This window comes from Lissotriton helveticus, chromosome 6, assembly GCF_964261635.1.
Source record: "Lissotriton helveticus chromosome 6, aLisHel1.1, whole genome shotgun sequence".
NCBI classification, from domain to species: domain Eukaryota; kingdom Metazoa; phylum Chordata; class Amphibia; order Caudata; family Salamandridae; genus Lissotriton; species Lissotriton helveticus.
In genome coordinates, this window is record NC_136067.1 from 2059435719 (window position 1) to 2059462044 (window position 26326).

General features: G+C 40.4%; 1 protein-coding gene across 1 annotated transcript in view; it reads left to right on the forward strand.

The window, feature by feature from the left end:
• Nucleotides 1-26326, forward strand: part of LOC144762986 (vomeronasal type-2 receptor 26-like) — a 150781-nt gene that overhangs the window by 64650 nt on the left and 59805 nt on the right. Inside the window, exon 6 of the mRNA XM_078648300.1 lies at nucleotides 18478-18601. Within this exon, the coding sequence (XP_078504426.1) occupies nucleotides 18478-18601 (124 nt within the window). The remainder of the gene's footprint in view (nucleotides 1-18477; nucleotides 18602-26326) is intronic.

Genomic DNA, 26326 nt, shown 5'->3' on the forward strand with positions numbered 1-26326 from the left:
ATGCACCATCTCATAACACGATAACCGCATCTCAGAGGTCATCACACATGACATGAAACACATCTAACATAGGATCACAAAACAAGCACAGCATCCTTCCAATCACACTCTGTATGGCATAGCTTGCAGGCCCATGAAGGTAAGCGCGTCAGAGCCTCTCCAAGGGTTAGTAAGAGCCAAACAAATGCTGCAATATAATACAATACAATATTTATAATTTGTGCATCACCAAGCTTTGTTTTGTTCCTATTCAAATCTTTGTTTCCATTACACTTCAGAATTACAATACACATGTTCTTCTTATAATGATGAAGTTTGAAATATTTGTACAGTTCATTTACAGGTATTTAAATGTTGTTGTGCATTAGAAAAAATGGCATACTGCAGTCTTTCTTTTTACATTTTCTGTACCCCAGTAAAATTGTCACAAGTTAAAAGAACAAGCAGAAATTTGTCAGAAGACAGAAACTGTCATTTGACCACTTGTTTTGAACACACAAATGTTACAAAATAAAAACAACATTGTATTGCCCATTCACCTTCTTAACTTCAGAATAGTTTATTTGCTCACATGTCTAGTTCCAGTGCGTAGCTTTTTTTCAACTATATTGTATGCATTCAAATGTTTAGATTAACCAAGCTTTCTGTAAATGCTTCATCAGCTACCTGGGTCATTTGAGGGGTGGGGGCAACAAATAATTTAGGCTGGCCAAGTCCCGAATAGCTTTAGTGGCTATGGCCCTGACTTTTGCTGCTATAACAAAAAGGATCTACCTCCCTTTTTTTTCAATTTAAAGGATGGCCATACAAGATCTTACATTTAGGTCTGGCGTCATAACAAACTCTGTGTACCTAGACATTGGTCTTAAATTGAAACACTTATGCACTGGCAACCAATTCAAATTTCTGATTTTATGAGAAGTATAGAACTGGTGAGGGAATCTCAAAGTCAATCCTGCAGCAGTATTTTGTACCACTTCGAACCCATTAATCAGGAATTTGGATAAACGTATGTAAAGGCTGTTTGTGTAGTCAATTGTGGAACTAATTAATGTATATACAACTGATTTATCAGCCTCCAACAGGAAAAGACCAAAAAAAGGTTTTAAGGTGCGAAGTAAAGAGAAACACATGCCCGTGGGAACAGGGATTTACTGCTCCATAGAGAATTTGTTGACAGATTTTATTCCCAGGTTTCAAGATATCAAATCTGGGAGAGGATGGGTTAGCAAAACATTGCTGGTCTTCCCAAAACAAGAATCTTGGTTTTCAGTTACTCTGTTGCATACAATCACTAACCTTTGATTAACACCTCTTGAAGGAGGCTCCTGAAACCTGAGTGGTTTTATCTATGTCTAGATTTAACTTTGCATCATTGGCGAACAACAATACTTTGAACTGTACTTTATGAGGGCTTGAAACCCAACTGTGATGAGTGCAGAAGTTGTGATTGCTCCCAAAACTCAGATAATTGTGGGTAAACTAGTTTTCCCAGCATATTAAAAGATTCTAGCTGCAAAAAGATGGAATGAAAAGTGGATAGCTTGTAAGCATTGGTGGATGACTTTTGAAGAAGAGGTTTGAGTCATGCCTGCTTCCTGGGAGTAGTGACCGTGGCTGAATCTAGCGAGTTGTTAAACACGACATTGACCACTGGATTCATAACTCCATTTGATTTAGTCAACACCCACTTACTCTGTCTGTTGGAAGCTTTTTAATTGTATTTAGACAGTGTTGTATTTAGTATATAAAATGTATCTAAAGGGACTACTCAATCAGAGTTGGCCTGGTTGCTTGTATTAAATTCAGCTTCAATTAAAAAAAAAATTTGTTTGAAGAAGGGCTTAGCATTAATATTAAAAGATTTTGGTTGTAACAAGAAGTTGAGTTATTGAAAGAATATCACGGGGTCCATCTTTAGCATTATTAACTCTAGCAGCAAACAAATTAGTTTCAACAATTTTGATAAATATTCTATAGGCTTTGAGTAATAATTTGTATCTTACTTTATCTTCTGCCCCAAAGTTCCTCCTCCATTTCCTCTCCACCTTTTTACATTGTCTCTTTTCTATTGCAAGTTCCAATTTATTAACTCATTAAACAACATGGATGTTGTTAAGGTTTTGAACCGAGTGGAGGGAATCCTGAGTCGATATCAGGATGAGAGTGATTCAAGAGGAAACATCTGTTGTTAGAACTGAAACGGGCAACGAGGAATGAGTATCATAGTACCATTAACCAAATCTAAAACATAAATAAAGGATAAAATTACTTTACAGTGTGAAATCAACAGGATAGATCTCAAGAACATGATGCTGCAAAGATCTGCTTGATTACCTTCTTCATTGCCTGAAAAAAGGGTGAGGCGGCTAATCCCAGTAGCCACTGTGCCACCATGTGCAGAACAGTGTATATCTATTTATAATGGGCACAGTTAAGAGGAAAATCCAGCAAGGGGAAATCACTCCATGGCAATCTTGTAGCTCCTGATTGATGATTAAGATGGAATTGAAGAATAACAGCAATGAAGAGAATTCCTCTTCACTTTAGGAATGAGAAAAGAAGCAAGTGCCTTGGAATGTAGAAACAACTAGGAGGAAATATCTAGGACAAAATTAAAAGTAAGGGGCAAAGAATAGTACAAACCATGTCCTCAATATATATTATGAACAGGAACTGACCTCCCAGGACAGACTCACTCCTATCATGGTTTAGAAATCTTACTAAACATTTCATGGACATCCAACTGTCTTGGATAAGGCTCTTATATTAGGCTTCACCGTGCTCCCTTTAGCCAAAGACCAAGCCCGTGTTTGACATACTTCGTCTAGTGTTATGTTCCACTGTGAGAAAGTCATCCTTTTTGCACTGGTCACCCCCATTTTTTCTTGATACTGGTGGTAACTGACTCTGACTTTGCCCTTGGCGCTGTTTACCAGACCCAGGGCCAGTGCTCTGATTATAAGGTATATGGTAATTAGGTGTAATTACAACTTGTGCTGACAGTCTAGCTGTAAGTCCCTAGTGTATAATTGGGCGTTTACCTTTAGAGACCCAGTAGACTTAATGCACTTAAGTGTGCACTACTGTGGTGCCTGCTGTTTAAAGGCAGCCCTGCATTTCAGGCTATAAATTAAATCCATATGCAAATTCCTCTTTGGATTTCAAGGTACTTTCAAAGTCTCAACTTACCTTATTCTTATATATAAATCACCCCTATGGACTCCCCTGGGTGCTCCAGGGGTAGGGTGCCTTGTAACTGGAAGCAGGGACATTATAACATGTGTTTTATATGCCCTGGTGAGGGACAAACTGCCAATTTCATTCACCTCAATGTTAAAAACTAGCTCCATATGCTAACATGGGAATATTTGATTTAAGTATTGATAGGAGAGAGCTAGTAATTGCCATTGTTAGATTTGTTGTAACTATTATAGAACTTTCTTTTCTGTAAGCCATAATCCAGCTTTCCAGTTGCCCTCTCCTGATTGGCCAGCCTCGGCCAGGCTGAGCCAAGCTGTCTTAATGAGGTGTGAAGTGGCCTGCTACAGAGACAAAGGATTTACTTTGGGTAGAGAACTGCAGGTGCAAAAGGCAGGATGGGGGTGGAGTAGCAAGACTGGTCTTGAAAGGGAGAATGACGCTTTTAAGACAGTACAAGCTCACCAAAATATCCTGCAACCCCAGCCTCAGAGTAGCCCCTGTAATTAGATTAGTGAAGAGGCTAAAAGGGGAGCGTTATAAACTCTTAGCCAGATCTAAACCTTCAGGAGCGACTTTCTCCATTCTGGATTTTGGAAGAATAATGCTTTCTGGGACAAGAAGATGCCACACTTTGGAGGAAGCGATCATGCACCGGGGCGGCACCCTGCATCACATTGGTCAGGGGTGACTCCCTGATTGATTCCCATGACCACTGAATACATATGGAAGAGCTGCATGGCAACCCAGATCTACTTCCTGAAACAAGGAGAAGGACTGCCCTGCTGGAATTCTGACCTGCACGCAAATGACTGCACTCTGAAAGACTGCACCTACTGCACAGTCTGGTACTAGTGCCCTAAAACCTTTGCCTGGTTTCACAAGGCTTAAGGAGTGGACTCCCTACAAGCTACAAGTTAACAGAGCCCGCCTGCATCATTTGCACCAAGCAGTCCCCATCTTGGGGTATGTCCAGTGGACATTTAAGGATTTGGCCGAGTGCATTGTAAGAATTGCAGTCAAACATTCCAAGGAGCATCTCAGGACCGTCTCAGAGCTTCTAGACCCTTCTATTGATGTTTTGGGCACTTTGAACCGTCAAGAGGAACTTCAGGAAGACGTTCCAGATGTTTAAAGAAGTTTGGCACAACTTTTGGAAAGAAAACCATAAGGTGACCGACTTGATGTCGAGAGTCCAGCTTACTATGTCAAACCTCAACCCTGCCTAGATTTTAGGTTTAGCCCTCTGAAAGCTCCGGAGCTCAAGACTTCCGGGAGTTTACCGAGGGGTCCTGCTGCACCAAGCCGACGAACCCTCTAAGAATACGGCCTGATGAAGTGCCTTGCTTGACGGCAAGAGAAAAAGCCCCAAAAAGGTTTTCAAGTTCAAAGGTATAATTATGACCGAGGCCTCCCCCTTAGTGTATCCAACCAGTTCTTCATCACTGTTGGCCTAAAACTTTGACTTTGTCTCGGTCAAGCGTGACCAGATGTCCCAATTTGGTGGTATTAGTTTTAAGCACTAGAAAGTGTTCTTTAAAAAATCATATCTCGGGTTCTCTACATTGGAGTTTTCTCATGTTTGTCTCATTGTAAAGATACTAATAACTCCTATTTATATAAATTACTGTTGGATTTTCATAGTGCGTTCTGACTTATTTAATGTATTGGTGTTTTTAAACACTTTACACACTTGTCTCCTAAGTTAAGGCTGCCTGCTTGTTGATAGCTACCAAGGGTTGAGAAAGGAATTCATTTATTGAGACCCTAACATAACCTTTTATTGTGTTTGTGTCCTTATTGCTAGTGGTAAGTCACTATTTATCATTACTAATAAACTACCTTCCAATATCCGCAGCTCTGCCATACACACCCAGGGAACCAAGCCATGCATCAGTGTGATGTCACCAGATAGGACCCTCTCATACATGCTGAGTGTTAGACCTGTCAACCTTAGGGTGGTCATCTCCCAGACGTTTTGCCTGCTTACCTCCTTTTTTTGCTGATTCTTTTTATTTGACTTAGGACTCTGAGACCTTTACCACTGCTGACCTGTGCTAAAGTGAATGTGTGTCTTCCCTAGACATGGTAACATTGGTTTATCCACAACTGATATATTTAACTTACTTATAAGTCCCTTGTACACCCAGGGCATGTACATTAAATGCTACTAGTGGGACTGCAGCACTGATTGTGCCATCCATACAAGTAGTCCTTCAAACCTATCTCAGCCCTGCCACTGTACAGCCTGTGTGCAGTCTACTGCCATTTCAACTTGGCATTTAAAATCTGTTGCCAAGAATTAAACTCCTCTTTTATTACGCTTAAGTCACCCCTAAGAAAGGCCCTAGGTAGCAAATAGGGCATGTTGCTGTGTAGATAAAAAGGTAGGACATGTACTTTTAAGTTTTGCATGTCCTGGTAACGAGAAAAAAAGAACATTCTGGTTTCACTTCTGTCAGGCCTTTTCCTCTCATAGGTTAGCATTGGGAATCCCTTATTACACTTAAAGCTGTAATCTATGAATACAAAGGAGTTGCTTTGTCATGTTTTATATCTTTAGAATGGTAATGATAAATCCTCTTAACTAGTAAAGTTGGATTTATTATTAATATTTTAGAAATGCCACTTTTAGAAAGTGGATATTTCTCTGCTCCTAAAGCTCTGTGTTCCTGCAGCCAGTCTCCAATAGACATCTGGGGTGGGTAATAGCTTCATTTTGTTCATTCTTCCTAAACAGCCACAAACACAGGAAGGTTACGTGTATATGAGTGGCCTTCATTCTGGTGGCATATCCTCAGTAGGAAGGGAGCGTGGAGGTGACACTTACACCTGACCAGGTAGTGTACTGTCCCCAAAGGAATGGTTGCTTACCCCTCCCTATAGTGAGCCTGGAGCCAGGGATTGGAAGTAAGGACTTCTGAGCACTTTAAAGACTCTTTGTTGAAGTCACCCCCACTTCAAAGGCACAACTGGGCATGAGTACTGGGTCTCTGACCCCTCCAATCCAGACACTACTGGACCTGTGAAGAACTCTGCCAGGAGTAAGGACTCTTGTGCTGCTTCAAGAACTGCCACTCCGCTGGACTGTTGCTCGGGAAGAACTGCCTTTCTGCTCTGATGTCCTTCTCTGCTGCCTGCTGCCGTGCTAGGGAAAAACCTGGACCCATCTTACTTCAACGCAGAGTGCCCACAGGGGCATGCTGGCTTGCCCTTCTTCTGAAGTCTCAGGGACATCAAAGGCTTCCTTCAACCCTGCAACAGCACCTGTACTCAGCCATCGATGAGTCTTGCTCTGCCAAGTAGTGCCAATCAAGTCCTGGGTGGATGTATGATGGAACCACGCATTCCAATATTGCGCATGCCTTTACAACACGGACTAAACCAGGAATAAGTCTCAACCAATCACGTCTTTACCCCGCATGCCACAACCACGCATGCACATAGACATACAAGAGAACTAACTTTACCATGCATACTGTTACCACGCATGCCTTTGCCAAACATACCATTAGAACACACATTTATTTAACATATTTTTTTAAGTTTCTGCACTAAATATTTGTGTAAATGTGGCAACAATTAGCACATTACTTAAAATGCATTAACCGTGCAACATCACAGTTATTGTTCTCTCCAAATATTTTCCTGAAAATACTTCTCAATACAAAATAAACAAGATATATATAGGGGCTTATTTACAAGCCCCTTGCACCACTTTTGCATCATTTTTAACATGAGAAAAGTGACTTACGGGTGGCGCAAGGGGCTTGTAAATAAGCTCCATGTAACTTAGGAACAATCCTGTTACAATTATAGTCCTTCCTTTGTGTCTATACTCGTACAACTGGCGAGGCAAGCCTAAAATGGCTGAAATAGTAAGTGACGACTTTATGAAACGTTTTCCTCAAACATTTGTAACAAATACACGTCCAGTCACAAAATTAATTACGTTAAAATGTACATTCAAGTGCATAATATTGTTTGAAATGTGGTTGTCCGTTCAAGAGAAGTAGAAAATGAGACGTCCATCATTTTGTGACCAGTGGTACACTGACACTGGCAGTGGCCACACGTCTCTTTCGCTCTCTGAACAGTGACAGTTTGCTGTAGAGATACTGCCATCTACCAGAGAAAGTAAATTCAGCATTTAAGCGAGTAACATACCTAGTATGAGCAAATTATTCCACATGATTAATTCAAGTTATTTTCTACATTATTTTGCAGATTTAGACAACTTCTGGAAAAAAAGAATTTCCCCATACAGTAATCATTTACCACATTAGTTACATTTTACATGAAAGCAATTAGAAAAAATTCTGGAAATAATTAAAAAAATAAATGTTCTAATACCACCAGGGGTGACTCTCAAGGGAGATGGTAAGGGATACTGGAGGAATTGTTACTATTAAACCTCCACAAAAGGCGTCACTCTGGGTAGGTGCTTTTTTTTGGCTAAAATTACAATCTAAAATCCGCTGTGGCCATTCAACAGGGCAGGTGCTGGAAAGCGCATAGGGGCAAAATTAGTATTGTAACTCCACTGGGGACGTCCCTCAGGACAGGTGCTGAACAGTGACTGGGGGCAAAATTTATATTCTAACTCTACTGGGGGTGTCCTTCAGGGCAGGTGTTGGACAATGACTGGGGGCAAAATGTGCACTCTAACTCTGCTGGGGTGGGCAACTTCAGGGAAGGTGCTGGGCAGTGACTGAGTAAAAAATTATTATTCCAAACAACTGGGGGCGTCCCTCAGGGCAGGTGCTGTACAGTGACTGGGAAAAGTTACTATTCTAACTCCTCTGGGGGCGTTCCTCAGGACAGGTGCATGACAGGGACTAGTGGGAAAAGTTACTATTCTAACTCCACTGGAGCATCCCTCAGGACATGTGCTGGAAAGTGACTGGGGCAAATGTGTCTTCTAACTTCGCTAGGGGCATCTATCAGGGCAGGTGCAGGTGCTAGAGAGTGACTGGGTGCAAAATTACTATTGTAACTCCGGGGGGTGTGACCTTTTGTAAGGCAACTGGACAGTGACAGGAATGGTGATTGCAATTGATTTTGAAACAATATTAACATGTATTTTCTTTCTTACAGTACCTGACATATTCTCCCCCTGTTACCACCAATTTTTGTCCATACTTTGAAAAAATGTATATTAACATTGCCATGTAACATTTTCAACAAGGTTAAACAAATGTTCCTTTTCATTATAGCTACCATTAGGTTAACAAACAGTTGTTTTCCCCAACAGACATACAAACACTGTACTTTTTTCTCTTTCTTTTTCCCCAACGTAATCTAAACAAATGGCTACACCAACGCCAGCAAACTACTCAAATATAGTGGCAACTTTACTGTAAGGATAGATTGATAGAGCCCGGAGTCAATGGAGGTGTGTACAATATTTTTCATACCATTGCAGAGGCAGAGCAGTTGCTCTAGGTGACTGTTGAAAGCACCTCTGAGCATAACCACTCTGCCTCTGCAATGGAGATAGAAGTTAGAGAGAATGTCCAACAAATAAAAAATTGTGCATCCACCTCCAATGAACCATGTGGCACAGTCTTGAGTAATGTATCACAAAGCATTCCCATCCATGTTGCTAGTAGTGTGCAAGTAATATCAAACCTTAGAAGGATGATACAGAGGCAAAAACAGGCCGGTATTCCCCAACGTGTGATCCCAGAGGCCTTTTCAGATATTACAATTCCCCAAGAACTAACAATTACTTTCACTAATGAAACTTTTCTACTGCATGCTAAACCTGGTAACTGTTGAGAATAGTGATATTAGGATGATGGCCGGCACTTTTAAATCCGCACCCCATACATTCACTCAAATAATTATGCCAATATTAATAAGACTATCTAACTTTTGTAAAACAGTTTACTCCTAGATAAACATTCCTCAACATATTCAGATTTTTTAGTCAGTGTTAAAATTCAAAACCTTACATAAAATCCCTAGAAAGGTGATTATTTGCTTCAAATGATCAATGATTAATACCATTTCTAAATAATATCCCACCACCCAAATTCAAGGATGTTTTTTCCACTTTTTTTAGGCATTTTGGCAAAAAATCACAAAAGCATCCTTAGTTGTGGATTATATATCTGACAGTAAATTGCAATTCAAATTACGTAAACTACCTGCCCTTTGCTTCGTACCACTTGAAAGTGCAGATGAGTTCTACACATCAATTACTGAATCAGAATATTTTACACAAAATAACGACAAATTGGCACCCTTATTAAATTATTTTGAAAACACCTGGATTGGCCATCTAAGGAGGTTGGGGCACAGGGGGAAGCCAAGCTTTCCAATTTACTTGTAGAACTGCTACACCTTTTGTTTATAGGCTGCTGCGAAGACTAACAATGTCATTGAGGGATTGCACAACTCCTTTAACAGATCTATTGGAAAACATCATCCAAACCTCTATAATTTTTGGGAAATTTCGAAGAAGGAGCAAATGAGAGTTGCACAATTTTTTACAGATTATCCAAAAGGAGTAAAGAAATGTCAAAGAGATTATTGTCAAAAATCAAAGAGTATTTTTTATTGGTTCTACAGTCTACCAACAAAATATTGCCTTCACATTGCACTACTAAAATCTTCCAACACTATTTCCAATTACTTGCCTGTTTTTACCAACTCTATTTTTAATTTGTCTTCAAAAATGTTAATAAACACATTTTTTCCTACCTGATGATGTCTTCTTTATTCAACTCTTGGTAACGTTTTAAGTCTACCAGGAGTTTTTCATGTCCCAAATATCCAAATGTGACTCCCATATCCAAATACAAAACCTATCCAGCAAATTTCTTTGACAGAAAAAGGAATCCATGACCTGAAAAATAAAAAAAATCTACTTTCTCCAAAAGTTAAAGTCTTCCCCTTCCACATGTGGCAATTTGATGAAAAGTTTAAAAAAGAATTAAGCACAAAAAAAATACACGGGTGCCGATCAATTACTGCAGAGCAAGGAAAAATCCAAACCGGCTGACTGCCCTGCAAAAGCAAAATTCACACATCCCGAAACAAAATGTTTTTCTTGTCAGAAACAATCGTAAAAAGTACTCGCTTATCTGTTTTTGTACAAAAAAAAAAGAATTGACAGTAAAAAACAACCATCGCGACGCGGGCATACTACTGCAACCTATATGGGAGTCAAACTGCGTGTTAAACATTCAAACTTTATATCAATCAACAACCCTACTAATAAATCCCTTTCCCTTCTATCCTTATAATAAATGATGTCACCTATATACATTTAAAAAGTAAATAAAGGTCTTACCTGACTACAGCTCTCCCTTCCATCCGATTTCTCCTACAACACTCCACCAAACGGTTGAAGGAGACGCACAACCACGTATATTGTGCAAAAACTAAAAAAGTAAAATTTGGCCCATTGAAACCAACGGAACATCCTGGGGATTATACATATACATGTTTTAAGTACTCTTTCTAAAGTTGTATATTTATTTGAATATTTTTTTAAATTTTAAATATTCAATGCATTTTTACTATATTTTGTTGATATTTAAAAAAAAGTTTAATAAACGTTTTAAAATAAAAGTAAGTGTTGTCTTATTTTTTTCTACATTAGCAATGTTTTAAATGACATTTGTTTTTAATTATTTATGCGATTTACAAACTTTTATGTTGCCTTTTAAAATGTAAGATAAACCTTTTTTATATTGTTTTTGAAAATGTTGAAGTATTTGATTTTAATGTAAATGAATACTCAAGTATTAAAATGAATAACTGGGTATTAGTACACTTCCCCACCCTAGCCCCTGTATCCCTTACATCCGGTCCCTTAAATCATTTGGCTTAGATTTTTAACTACATTATATTAACTGTTTTGACTTCCACAAAACATTGTATAAATTAATGGCAGGTAATAAAATGAATACATGAGTATTAATACACATCCCCACCCTATACCCCTATATCCCGTCTCTGAAATATTTTCTCTTAAATTTTGAACTACATAATATTTACTTCTTTTACATTCGAAAATGTTGTTCGAAGTAATACTCAAGCATTAAACTTAATACCTCAGTATTAATACACAACCCCATCCTATAACGCTATATCCCTTACATATTGTCCGTAAAATCAATTGGCCTAGATTTATAACGACATAACATTACATTTTTACACAATTAAAATATATATATATATACTTCTCTGCCAATAAAATTAATACCTGAGTCGGAATACACTTTCCAACCCTATACCCCCACATCCCTTTCCTAAAACCAAATGTCTTCCTTTTTTAACTGCATATGTAGTATTCTCCTTCAATTATAATAAAATATATTACATTAATACTCATGTATGTAAATAAATACCAAAGTATTAAAACGATCCCCCTCCTATAGCCCTATATGAATTATATGCTGCCTCTAAATCAAATGTAATTTTTTTTAAACTCTTCAATTTTTTTTACTTAATATCAATAAATTAAAACCTGCGTCGGTATTAGGAACAACACTAGAGTATTAATTAACTTTCCTCCTATAAACCCCTATATACCAAATATCCCATACCTCACTATAACTTCAAGAATAATAAAATAGGTACTATTATAATATTAATATTAGTATTGTTTTATTATTAACATTTAATAAAATTAATTCATGAATTAATGAATTAATATTAATACATTAATACCTAAGTTTAAAAAAAGATAAATGAGTATTTATACTTCACCTCAAACCCCTATATACTCCCCCAATTTGTTGACCCCAATACTTACTTATTTACTTACACATAAATGTGTGTTAAAGGCATGAATGGTAAGACATTTGTTGTAAAGACATATTTGTTGTAATGGCATGTGTCGTAATGTCACGTGCATGGTAAAGACATTGTTATAAATGCATGTTGTTCCTGTGCTGCAGCTCTCAACAACAACGCATCGCCCCCGCTGTGCCAATCGGTACCGGAGCATTTCACCCGAAAAACGACACATCACCCATCTTCAGTGCTGCTCAACGCCGATACTTCCCTGAGTGCGCAGCTCCACGGAGATGCATCGCCTACGAATCCCACGGATCAACAACAATGCAACCCTGCTTCTCACATCTTGTCCTTGATGTCGACGCAGCTCCCAATCAAGGCTGTTCCCTGTATCGACCCACCATCCATCACGGTAGCCTGAACTTTTGGATTTACCCCTGTCAAGCGCAACCAGACATTCCCAGTTGATTCTTTAAGATTATAAGCACTATAATTTCAAATATTCTTTAAAAGTTCATAACCAGTTCTATTTATTGGATTTTTGTCATTTTGGTCTTGATTTATTCATACAATTATTGTCTATTTTTCTGAACCTGTGTGGAGTCTTTTTGTGGTGTTTTCATTGTGTTACTGTGACCTGTATTGCACAAATACTTTATACATTGCCTCTTTAGATTAACCTGACTGCTCTGTGCCAAGCTGCCAGAGGGTGATTTTAAGGTCCCTCCAGGAAGGGTATAAGAACAATGGCACACAGAACCACAAAAGCCCTGAGGTGGTATTCTCCTGAGGACCTTTACATCTCGACTCCAACATTTTTCGTTTTGATTTACTGATGGAGCGTAAGATGTTTGTGTAATAGCAACTGCTTGAAATTGTATTTCCTCACAAAGTCACCTTGTACTTAAATGCCTGATTTGTGGAAATCGACTGACTTGCAACCTTTTTACCCACTTAATTTAGTATATATTTTCCTTCTGTTCCTTCAATTGTTTTATACTTAATAAAGATACTGATATCCACTGAGGAGAATACCACCACAGGGCTTATTGTGGTTCTGTGTCACATTGTTCTTATACCCTTTCTGGATGGACAGATGTTCTTTCAAATTGCTGTGCATACGCTAGGTTCTTTTTGACTTAAAGGGTTCCCTTGTCTCTTTACAAATAAGCTACCAGAGGGTGAGCACATGTAATCTAGTGTGTATATGACCTACCCTGACTAGGATTGTGGTCCCTACTTGGACAGGGCGCACAAGTCTGCCAACCAGAGACCCCACTTTCTAACACTGCATCAGTCTGACGAGGCCAGAAGCGACACTCTCATACATGCTTTGCATCATTATGACGCCACAAGAGACAGCACTCTCAAGCATGCTGTGCATCAGTGTGACACCCTGCTCTTTCTTCTTGGATGACATAGAGCCTTTGGAGACTTTTTGACTTCAGCTATAGCATATTTACAACAATAGTATAATTGGAAATGGAGTTAATCGGAAAACATAGCTACTCATCACCAAGGTGTGCTGTATAAAAGTGTACAAATATCCTCAATAAAACCTGATTCAAGGTGCTCTGCATAATATAAAAAAGACAGGAAGTACATGTAATCCTGTCTCAGCGCTTGTACAGAACTTAAGGTGCATTTTTACTGCTCACCTCCTTGCACAAGTACTTTTGAGCCCCAAACTGCCACCCAGCATGCACATTATTCTCTTTTTCAGATGGATTGAATATTATATATGTTGATCTAGTAACACCAGTCTATCGGCCTGATTCTGAGTTTGCCGGTGTGGGAGAGGGCCATCAAGCCGCTGCCCTACTCCCACACCGCCAAACCTCACCGCGGCACGCCCACCAGATTATGAATTATTTTGTAGACTGGCAGGTGGGGGGCATGGTGGTCCCACAGCAGTGCAGAACAAAGGGTCATTCATGAGCCTTAGAACTGCACCACCACAGGACCGCCAATGCACTTTCCAACACAGCAAGGACTGTGTAGGAAAGTGTGTATGCCGTGCAGGACCATGGCTGCATGCACACATGGGGGCACAACATGTGCTCCCATGCGCACACACCCATGCACAGGGATACGAGGGACGCCTGTAGGGCCCCCTTTGTTTCCTTACACCAGCAGTTTCATGGCACGAGATCTGCCATGAGACCACTGGCATTGAGGAAAATCGTAATAAGCTTGGCGGTGCCGCAGTGGCACCACCTAGCATATTACGGCCTCAAGACTGCCGCGTCACCACCAGGGATTATGGATCCCTGGCGGTTGCTGCAGTCCTCGGGAGGTCCGACCGCTGTACTCTTATTACGGTAGTCGGACCGCTTGTGCGGCAGTCATGACCGCCACTGCACCTCTACCATGAGTATGGTAGTCCCATGGACCACCAAACTCGTAATTAGGCCCCCTGTGTTTTTACAAGACATGTATGGATTGATTTGAATTTCAATTGAAGTCTATCTCACTCAAAAGGTGACGTGCTAATTGTGGAGCAGCATAAAATTGGCTCTACCCTTATTATCCTTATTAGGCCATATATGTATATTGAAGCCTTATATATTCATGAAATATAATATAACCCACAAGAGAAAAGTGCTTTTAAAGCCACATACGGAATGGGATTTATAAAAGTATGTGTTCTCTAATGCTTTGTTTTCAGTTCTAACGAGTTGCAGTTTTATGCTTTTATATGAAAATGTGTTTCTTTCATTATATAATAGAATATGTATTCATGAGAAATGCATTTACTGTTATGTGATTGTTAATGTATTAGCATTTATTTAGTTATAAAGTGTATTGAAGCCTTGAATTTTTTAATTTGATCAAAGGCTTTCAGCATTTTTTGATGTGAATGTTTTCTTGGATGGAGTATTTTTCTTCCATCTACAGGTGCCTGGTATGATGACCCAAAGAATGGAAAAAGGGCTCTTTGTGTGAAACAGATAAGGAAGCGAGAGGGGAGTCAAGGGCAAAATAAATGGTGGCCATAGGGGAGGCTTACTATCTGTGTGGAATGAAGGCATAAATTCAAGGTCGTCTGGGGATATGTGGATCAAAGAAAAGAGAGTTAAGAATGTGTTTTTTAAACATGCATCAAATAAGAAGAACTTATGAGTGTGTTTTGCCAAAGCGAGTACTGTTTGAAGGTGGACTTTAATTGGTTCCATGACAATAATTTAGGAGGGTCTTTGAGGGTATAACTAGGCCATGTTCTGTGGCTTTGAATGCACACCAAGCCGATACTTCTTTAGGATAGGAGGGGTTTGGACCTCTTTGCCTTACATTCTGTGTTTTATTCTTGTTGGTTCTATGGCTTAATCATGTGTAATAACTTAATTTAGAAACTTCTACTGAAGTTTCTTGCTGCTCCTTTCTCTTTATTTTATGGATCAAATTGAACTTAAGATAGCATCTTGGTGTAGTTTAACTGGGGAATTAGAAATCTTCATGCATCATAGACAGGAGGATCAGACTTTCCAATCTCCTTATTCAGCTGTGTTTCTGTTATTTTGTACCACCACTACTGAGGCTCTCATTGGTTATTTACTGTTGAGAATGAATTTTGTTCGTAGAGTGGAAAGTCCTTTGATAAATCTGTATTGCTATGCAATGTTTCTGAGACTGATTTATATTACGTTGGCTTTGAATTTGTAATACATCCACGTTTACCTGACTTCTTGTTTGGAGCTTTACTGTGTAGCCAAATAGGTTGCACTCTATTTGTCAATTAATTGAAACCTAACTCCTTTATTTCTTAAGCTCCCTAAAAAGCCCAAATCCCCTCTTCTGGAACAATAGGAGAAACATACATATGCAATGTATGTAACAGACATTAAGAAATATTTCCCTTTAAAATACCACATGAGGCAATGATTAAAACAATAGTGATGTGCACAGATCATATAACTCCTGGATGAGACTATTATCTTGTGTTCTTGAAGAAGTCTGTGAGTCTTTAGATCGCCTGACTCCAGCGGCCAGTCTGAGCAGACAGTTCGACTTCGCTGCCCAGGTGCAGCTTCAGGATGCGGCCTACAAAGTGGTACAAAAGGGGGTGGTGATGGAGGGAGCATCTGAACCAATCAAACACTCACACCCAGTCAACAGATCTGGGTTTAATCCATCACCATTCTTTAGCCCACTCGGCCACCCCAGTTCAGACATGGCAATATGCAAATCAGTCTGACCCTGTGCCTCATGGGAACAGTCCAGCCCGAACTGCCAAGCCATGCCTTCCCTGGACCGGAAACAAGCTACCGAGGACCGGTTTCTGGCATTTCAGCCATCTTCAGCCCGGCTTGCTTGAATCCAGTGGCAAAGTGAGCAAGGATGCGGCCTAGCTGCTCTTGTGATATTCATTAAGGATGGGTGCTGGGTGGAGTGTCTGAAATGAATCTTGGTCACTCTTGGCACAGTCCAGTCTATTGTTATTTGCTGGTCGTTTATAGACAGGGACCAGCCATATGCATATCACTCCTATTCTCGCTCAACTCTAGCCTGGAATTCTAGGCCACGCCCCTCTGATGAGATCACGGGCAACCCTTGACATGCTCCTCCTGCTTTCCTGGGCCTCGTTAGGTGCAGGTTGAGTATTGTGGCACAAGACCTAAGTATGGGCAAACCTGTCTCATTTCACTGAGAAAAAAAAAAAAAATAAGCCATGTTTGAAATGCTTGTATTAATCTCATTGAGAGGTACTTCGTCTGTATTGTATTCCATTCATTAGGTCGAGCATTCGACACCGCTTGTATATACTTTAGTATATACTTATATACTTTAGGGCATTCTTATATGTGTATGTACTTTGTGGGTTCTGGAGATCAGCCCTAGGACTTGTCTGCTTCCGCTTTGCGGCTTTTTTCTGTTCAACTGCCTCTATCTAACTTTCTTGATAGAAAACAACCAGGAGAGGTCAGTAAAATAACAGAATTGCTTCCTGCTGAGGGGCTTTCTTTTTTCTATTTTTCTGGCAACGGCCTCTATTAAACTTTTTTGATAGAAAACGACCAGCAGAGGCCAGTAAGCTACCAGAATCACTTTAGCATTCTCTAGATTCCAGTCCATCGAAATTGTCTTCAATTGTCTTCCGTGAGCACCCGGAGACAATAATATTTTTTTCAAAACTTGTATTTTCAGTGACAGGACCACCTAAGGCCCGAATTTATATTAAAAACAGAGCTTTGGACTATACCATTTCCCACTGAAAGGCAATATTTCTCTCCATGTGTTCGCATACCTGACATGTCACGCAGTTTGGTGCTTACTTTCCCACCATGTTAAAGAACAGTAGATGTTTCAGCACCCAGGCTAATGTGCTGCATAGCTAAATACATATAAGGTCCCAAAGGCGAGACTGATTGCAAAAAGGTACAGTGCTGCCCAAATTGCTAGTACTTGGCCCCTCAGAACAGGAACAGAAGCAACTTCAAATAGTTGTTGGCCTTTTTTGGCACCATGTTAACATGTGGCATCTAATATTACCATACTAATATGGTCTTCTCTATTACACCTCTCCTGACTGTGTTTAAATATGAAATTTAGTAGTAACGTTCTTCTGAGCAAACTCTGAAAATATTTCCTGCAGTCCCTACATCCAATCTACTTGAGCTAAATCATTTGTTATATACACACCTGCACTCTGGCCTCTAGTAGGAAATCTCTGTTTCCATCTGTGTCCATTTTCTCTACCTTGCTCCATTGCTTTGTTCCTCTGGGTAGCTATAGTGAAAACTAAATTGTGGAAACTGATGTGGGAAAAGACAAACAAATCATAGCTAGGAGTAATATGGACTTTCATTTTATCATTGATGTCTACAAGCTATTGATTAAATGGCAACTGTGTTACAGATTAATTTCCCTGTTATTAGTTAATATCTAACCATGTATAGCACGCTGCACAGCTGATAGACATTAAGGACATGCAAATAAAGCATCATGTCTGCACAATTCAGATCATGTGGCTGGGTTTGGGCAATCAGCTTATGAGATGTTCACTTCTTCTTTCCTCAACCTTTATTATTCGTCAGACAGGTATTTACAGAGCTTAATATGAGCCGGTGGTTTCCGGTGCTCAGCACCAGCACTGAATTGTCAACACTGACACTTATGACAGCCTGCCACATGGTGGCGCTGTTTGTGTAATTTGGGGATGAGCACAACAACTCTTGTTTATTAGTTCAATATGCATTGAAAAGGACTAATAAATGCTGCTGAAGCTGATCTTATAGCTGTGGGGGCCTGGAATAGTCACTCCTGTAGGAGTGTGATAGTTAATAGTTGTGTTGTCACTGGCACTGGCCGCGCTGGTGGGAGCAATGGGTGGTGCAAGCTGCAATGGCCTCCTAACGAGGGTCCTGACTTTAATTGTTTTTTATACAAATTAGGCACTTTAGGACACTTTAATACTGAATGATGGTGGCCTTTATGCATAAAGCAGCATTGCTTTCTATTTCACATGCCATACAGCGGCTTCATACTGTTTAACTATGCTTTCTGTGTCCCCCTTGCATACAGGTCCCGCGCGCGATCTGCACTGAGCACTGCCAGCCTGGGTACCGAAAAGCACCTCGGGAGGGGCAGCCAGTGTGCTGCTATGACTGTCTCCCATGTTCCTTAGGAGAATTCGCCAATGAGAGCGGTGGGTGGCGCGGAGCGGATGGCACGAAGGAAGCTTGGCTTCACCTGACCAGTGTTTCGGATTAGCTTATGTGTCCACAGCAGAGAGAAGATTGGGGTCCTGCATCCTGTGATAGCAAAAGCCAACTTTAAGCCAGACTATTTTATATTAAATAAAAACAAACCGAATTGTTTCTTGGGTCACTCGGGTTTCACCCCCCAGGGCCATATAGGTCCAGACCAAGTCCTGCACAAAGGATCCCATGTATATACCTTTACCATGCACATACTTTAAACTACAATCTGATACTTCATAAGTGATTACACACATACCATTGGTCCCACATTCTTATCTTGTGTAAGGGAGTGCATGCATACCATGACACTACATTCTGATTCCACAGAGGAAATTTAATGAATCTCCTTTCCACTAGCAATCAATATTCTTAATATGAGGTGAATAGATTGTCTTGATATTATATGCAGATCACATGAAGGAGATTGTAAAGATATTCCATTCCACCCCAGCATGAGGTACTGCAAGAACACCAATGAAACTACATTCCAGTCTTAAAACTACATTTCAGCCATGAGGAGGAGACTGCATGGCACTATTAGCAGCGCATTCTGGTGTTCCCTTAGAGTTTGCTTGAATGGGTTTAGCAATGCATGTTTATTTTGTAGAACTGATTTAATGTGCACTATGGCACTAAATGTCGGTCTTGTATAACAATCTTCATGTACACCATTGTTTTGTCAGTTTAATTTTGCATAGAGTGTGCTGATTGCCCTTGAAGCAACACTGCATACGGGATTGATTGCATATCACTGACACTGCAGGTCAATTCATCTTGCATCAGGGTTTGCATAGAAAGCTGTGAGACTATATTTCAATCACGCACAAGGAGTTGCACTATATCCTACCATAGCATAAGTGGTGGTATGCATACCCTTGGTACTACTTGTCAGTCTAGCTTATTGAATAGAAGACTGCAGGCACATCTTTGATAGTCCAGATTTAATTATTTATAAGACATTGCATGCACAGCCTTAAAGTAGCATTTAATGTTGGCATGCAGTATTGTGGGCATACCACTGACACTGCATTTCAATCAGTCATGCATAAGTGATTGCATGCCCTTGACACAGATTGGCGTAGGGGTACTCTATCACAAAGTAAATCCGATTTAAATGTGGTGCAATATATTTGGACCATGGCAAAAACTACTCTGTCTCCGCGGTGAACAAACTTCTCAGACGACTCGACAGAGTAAGGGCCGTCTCAGAATTGGCTATATGTCCACCCACTTAATTTAGACATAGACGTGAGCAAGCCTGCAGCTGTTCCACTGGGAGGAATCCTTTCTAGGGAGAGTAACAAATCCAATTGAGGAGTTTTATTATTCAAAGGGAATTATACAGAGGGATTTGGCTGGTGATGCATACCCCCTACACACTAAGCCAGCCCCGGCTGGGGTCCATAGTAGTATGAAACTGATATCGATGTGGATACTTGACAGGACACAAACTGTGTGTACCTGACTATACTGTTTAAAGGCTGTCTCTTGGTTTGTTACTTTCTTAGCCCTGAGGAAGACACAGTATGATTACTAACACATGATCATAGGGTCGAAACGTCGACAGCAGAGTTTTATGTCCCACGTCAATCCTATGATAGAAAATGAAGAAATAAGATTAACCTGAACTTTAAACTTTGGACATCCAATATATGATTTCATTGTCTCAAGTGTTTTGTGTGTGAACACTGGGATCATTTCATTTTCACTATGTATATGTGTTTGTGATTTATTGTATGTATTTTATTTGTAATAGGAAGCTGAATACTAAAAAACAAAACAAATGATTTTTAACATGTGAAGAACGAGCTAAAACTGCTTTTTGTTATGTTTGTGGTTTTCTGTTTGCTGAATTCATCTTTCAGAAGTAAGTTATTATTTTTCCTCGAAGGGGTCATTTTGTACGCTTTGGTATTCATTTTGAGGGGTCCATTTATTTACAATTCTTGGTGAAGATTTGTGTCACCCGACAGAACTCCTTGTTGCTTTTATTTGTATACCGAGGTTCTGAGGCAGACAGGACAACCCCATTATATTTAATGGCCTAATTAAGTTCGGCAGACATATGGACATGTTTTACTCCCCGTCACCACTAGGCATACCCTGGTGGTAAATGGTAGTGTAAAGCTAAAAACATGACCCCTGACTATGAAAGATAACTCCCATGGTGAAGGGGGGAGTGTTTTTCTTTTATTTCATAAAAAAAATACCGCGTGGGGTGTTGTTTTTTTTTGGGGGGGGGGGGGGTAAACTTGAAGGCTTGACATATGGCCCATCTGGTTGATGGAGCCTTCTGTCATACGTTTGATATATTTCTATGAACCGCCATGACTGCGGTACCTGGAAATGCCAGATATGTCTTCTGGCCAGACTGACATATCTAAATACGACTGGTTGAGTACTGGCGGCAAGCCGGTCATAAACTAAACTGCCATGCTGGCAGATAATACTCCATTTACCTTAATATATACAGGCCCTACATCTTACTATTAGAGTACAAATTGCAATCATACTGTTGACACTACAGTTCAGTCTTGCATAAAGGTTTGCATGCATAATCTTCCCACCACATTTCAGATTTATACAATGGATCACATTGTGGGCGCTTTTAAAAGTGTGCAGAATAATAATCCAAATTTGATTCCACATGTGTATACTGACACGAGGCTGGTAAAATTGAAACCAGCTTGTTATGATGTTCTAAAGAGCGTTTCTATGGTTTCTGTTAACTCTGCTCCAGTTAGATGTCGAAGCCATCTTGCTCAAAATGGTCCCCATATAATAATGATTATTCTCTGCCTATAAAATGGTCTCCATATAATAATGATTATTCTCTGCCTATTTCTCTACTGCATGTAGCCAATCAAAATGGGTATGTTTATTTTTTCATAACACTTTTCTCGAAGAAAGGGTCTCTAGAGTGCTCGCTAATCTAATATATTCCTAAGGTTTTTCGGCTTGCAGAAGGTTCATTGTTGTTTATGTAACTAGTTGGTTCTGACACCTTTAGATGACATTAGGTCAGAAGTTCTAAATCCATAACCATGTTGCTGGATTAGAATCTGGGTTATATGACATTTTATGAAGCAGTAAAATGATTGGTTGAACAATGATCATACCAGAGTGACTGCAGAAATTGCTCTTTCCTATGCAAGAAAACTGTATATAAAACCTTGAATTTGGGGGTGAGACAGGACTCTTAGATGACTTTCCTGATCTTCTAGTGAAGTTTCCCAATTCCTTACTGATTTTGCTGAACATTTGAGATTTAGCCTATTTTGTCAGCTCTTCTCTTTGTTCTTTTACAGAGACCCTTCCTAGCAATAACATTATGCGCCTTTAAGATATTTTCTGCATTCACATTTTTTGTACCCTTGAGATTGTTTGAAATAAAACATGATAGTTTTTCTAGTTCCATCCTAGAACTCACTTATTCAGTCTGCCTTTTCTTAATTGACTGATGTTTTTATATGCTGATTTGTACCTTTTCTTGGGAGACACTGTCTCATGAAGTTAGTTACCTTTGGTAACGATGTATCTGTAAGAGACATAGGTTAGCTATAGATTCCTTACCTTAGTATTTCCCCCAGGCGTCAGACTGGATCCGGAGAATTTTTTCTTAGCAGTACCCCTGTATGTCAGTAGGTGTTTTTTTATTCCAAGGGAGGGACTGAGAGCTGGGTTATGAGGTCCTGCACACAAGCTCTCAAATGAGACTAGTGTTTAAAGAAGGTATGCAGTTCCTATGTGATTGGGTGAGGGTTGGGAAGAAAGGAAGTGAAGGGGAAAGAAAGGTCTTTCTTCGTTACATTGTATTGGCCCCTTCAGGAAAAAAAAAATCTCTTTCACTCATCTTTTCCATTCTTTGAATGGCACTTAGGGCCCCATTAGGATGGCAGGCGCATCCCCCGTTTTTAACATTGTTGCTCACTGCACCGCCCGCCACAATGATAAAAATTAATGCATGCATTTGCATAAACAAAGCGGCAGGCACCGCGCGGTGTCTGCCGCTTTGTTCATGCAAATGCTGGGGGTACCACGTGTACCCCCCGTGTGCACCCCCACCCCTCCTTCACTCTTGGGGCCCGCAGAGGGCCCCCAGAGTGAAGACCGCATTTGGCCCATACTAATATGGCTGGCGGTGTCTATGAGACACCGCCACCATATTAATCCTTTTCCGCCCCAGCCGCAAGGCGACCAGGGCGGAAAAGCGGCGGACGGTCTTTCCGTCCGCCGCGGTCCCCCCCTCGCTATACTAATATGGTAGGGGGGTATTCGGGAGTGGATGTCGGGTGGATTGCCCCCACCAGGCCGGCGGTATTGCCCCCGCCAGGCCGGCGGTGGCTACCGCCAGCCTGGCGGGGCAATCCGCCCGACATCGTAATGGGCCCCATAGTTTGTGGTTGTAAAGCTGTTTTTTCAGTGTTTATATGTTTACACCGTTAATGGCTATTTTCCTCACGGCGGGGTTTTATCAGTTATTATAGGTTTAAACCTAAAACCAGATAGCCTACCCATACCCTACATGCTATGTGGTTTACAAACTGGAGCACCGAGTAAACACCTTTCTCTCTTACAATAACCCAGTAGCAGTGTGATTGTCACATGACCTCCATACCCACAAAACACTAATGGTGTTATTTTTCTTTCAGTGCTACCAACAACATTTATTGATGTGTTGACATATGTGCAGTGACAATGTTTAACACTCACCCCGTTGGTTCCCCCCCCGTTTTTTGTTCCTTTTACACAGGTCTACCAATTACCCAGTTAACGTCAACTAGGGTCTCTACCCCTGATAATTCATTTCCACTAATTGAATACCAGGCGGTAGTGCACGCATCCACTGTTCTTTACCACGGTCCTGAAGAAGTGCCAATTGACCCGTTAGGGCAAGTTACCCGTTAGGGCCAGAACTGGCTGAAGCATTACCTGACCACTATGCAATAGTTAGGTTACATCGAACAAATAAAGTAGGTGGGGGATTGCCATCCTTTTTAAAAAGGAATTCAACTGTGAATTCACTAAGCTACCATGTTCCAACTTTGAAGCGGCTGTATTCAAATTTGCTCTCACCCCCAACTATACATTAACTGGAGTACTCATCTATCGCCCACCAGGAACGGCGACAAACTGGATGACAGCCCTTCCAGAACTCATTGGTCCTTTAGTCATGAAGGCATCAAATTTTTCCCTTATCGGTGATATGAACCTGCACCTAGAAAATCCTAACTGCTCAAAAGCCGTAGATTTCATTGCTGATCTAGCATCCCTTAATTTAAATCTTATGAACACAGGACCCACACATAGTGCTGGACATTTACTCGACTCGGTTTTCTCCAATATCAAATTACTACCCTCCCTGCTTTGCCAATTTGCTGGTCAGACCACTACCTAGTGAAATTTCACTCCCAAGTTGCCATTTCAAGGGTGGGGGATACACCTGAGCAGCCACAGTTTATCAGAAACTGGAAGAAACTAGATACTGATGCCGTGAACACTTTCTTAAACTCATACACGCCTTGTTCTAAAACATCGGTCCACACCTTATCTACAGCCGTACAGAAATGGCTTATGACAGCCATAGATACCTGCTTACCAAAAACTAAATTAAAATGTAAAGAAAATCGACCCCCTGCCCCCTGGTTCACAGAAACACTGAAGCTAGAAAAATCTAAGCTAATCTAAAAATTCTGAGCGTACATGGAGGAAAACATACTCATCTGAAGCTAAAAGGGAGTACAAGACTAAAATAAACAAATATCATGCACTCTGTAGTAAGGCCAAAGCTGATTTTGTGTGCTCTACAATTATGGAGGCACTAAATCGGTCAAAGGCACTTTTTAAAATGGTGAAAGAGCTGGCAGGTTCTAAAACGTTACAATCTCCACTAGACTTGAGTAAACAGCAATGTGACTTATTAGCCACATTTTTTGTTAGTAAAGTGGATAAAATATATCAGGGGATAGAACAAGCTCAGAATAATAGCTATCGAGCAGACATCTCCTCACATAGCGCCCTGATCACTAAGTCTCCTAATAACACAGATCCGTTGCTCCTCCATGGCTCCAGAAACACTCTGGAGAACTGGCCTAAACTCAGCACGGACACATTTATTGAGCTACTTAGCACAATTAAAACTGGGTCACCAAATGATCCGTTACTGTGCTCAGTACTTAAGACACTTGACAAGAAGGCAATGATTATTATTACAGACCTTTTAAACTTGTCCTTAGAGGAAACTGTACCAAAAGAATGGAAACATGCCATGATTCACCCACTACTAAAGAAGGCTGGAGCCGACCCTAAACTGCCGTCAAATTTTAGACCCATTTCCCTACTACCCATATTCTCGAAGATTTTAGAAAAACATGTGCACCATTCCTTAACTGAATTCATCATGGCCCAAGATCTGCTGCTTTCCCATCAGTCAGGTTTCAGATCGGGGTTCTCTACGGAGACAACACTATTGGGAGTTACTGAAAATATCCGCTCCTTGATGGATAAAGGCGAAACGGTTGCACTGGTACTTTTAGACCTTAGTGCCGCATTTGATACGGTATCAAACACTGTATTAATGAGGACACTATATTTATTAGGTATTAGAGGCCCGGCTTTAAATTGGATTAAATCTTTGCTGGAGGAACGTACCTTTTAAGTTTTCTCTCGCTCTGCTTGCTCTGATGTCCAGGTCTTCAAGCACGGAGTACTAAAGGGCTCTATATTAAGTCCACTACTATTCAATCTATATATGTGCCCATTAGCAAAGGTAGTGGAAGAAACTGGGCTACAAATGTACTCCTATGCTGCTGATTCGCAGCTGCTCTTTTCACTCTCCTCTGGAAATAAGGATAATCCCTCTATGCTCAAACAAGGGCTCGTGAAAATTGCAGGATGGATGCAAGAAAATGTTCTCAAGCTAAACGGTGAGAAAACCGAAGTGATGATACTGGGCAAAGACAAAAAGCTATGGGGCCCCCAACATTGGCCGCAAGAAATGGGCCAGTCCCAGTAATGCAAGCACGTAATCTGGGCATCATTATCGATGATTCTCTTAATATGCATCAACAAGCAGTGAAAAGGTCCGCTACCTGCTTTGCCATTTTAAAATGGCTAAAGAAGATTTGTTGGATGCTGCCAGAATCAACCAGGAAAACTGTAATCAACGCACTAATTACATCTAGGCTTGATTACGGAAATTTACTGTATCTAGGGGCAAAGAAAGCTACGATTCATAGGCTGCAAACAGTTCAAAATGCTGCAGCCAGACTCTTATGTAAAATCCCTAACACAACCCCCACCTCTAAATACATCCAGGATCTCCACTGGTTAAAAGTTGAGAACCGAATCAAATTCAAATCGCTTTGCTTTATGCATAACATTTCCACAAAAAAAGCCCCAAAATACTTTAAAAATTTGGTACATCCATATTTCCCCTCTCGTGCTGTTCGCTCTTCTGCAGCAAAGAATTTTATAATCCCCAAAATCAGACGGTCACCCATGGGCGGCAAATCCTTTTCCTTTCTGGGACCCACGCTATGGAATTCCATGCCTATTACAGCCCGAAATGAGACCAATTACATGAGATTCAGGAAAGCCTTAAAGTCCTGGCTGTTCACCATCTAAGCTGGTCTTTGTTGGTAGCAGAATTATTCATCTTCTAAATGCGC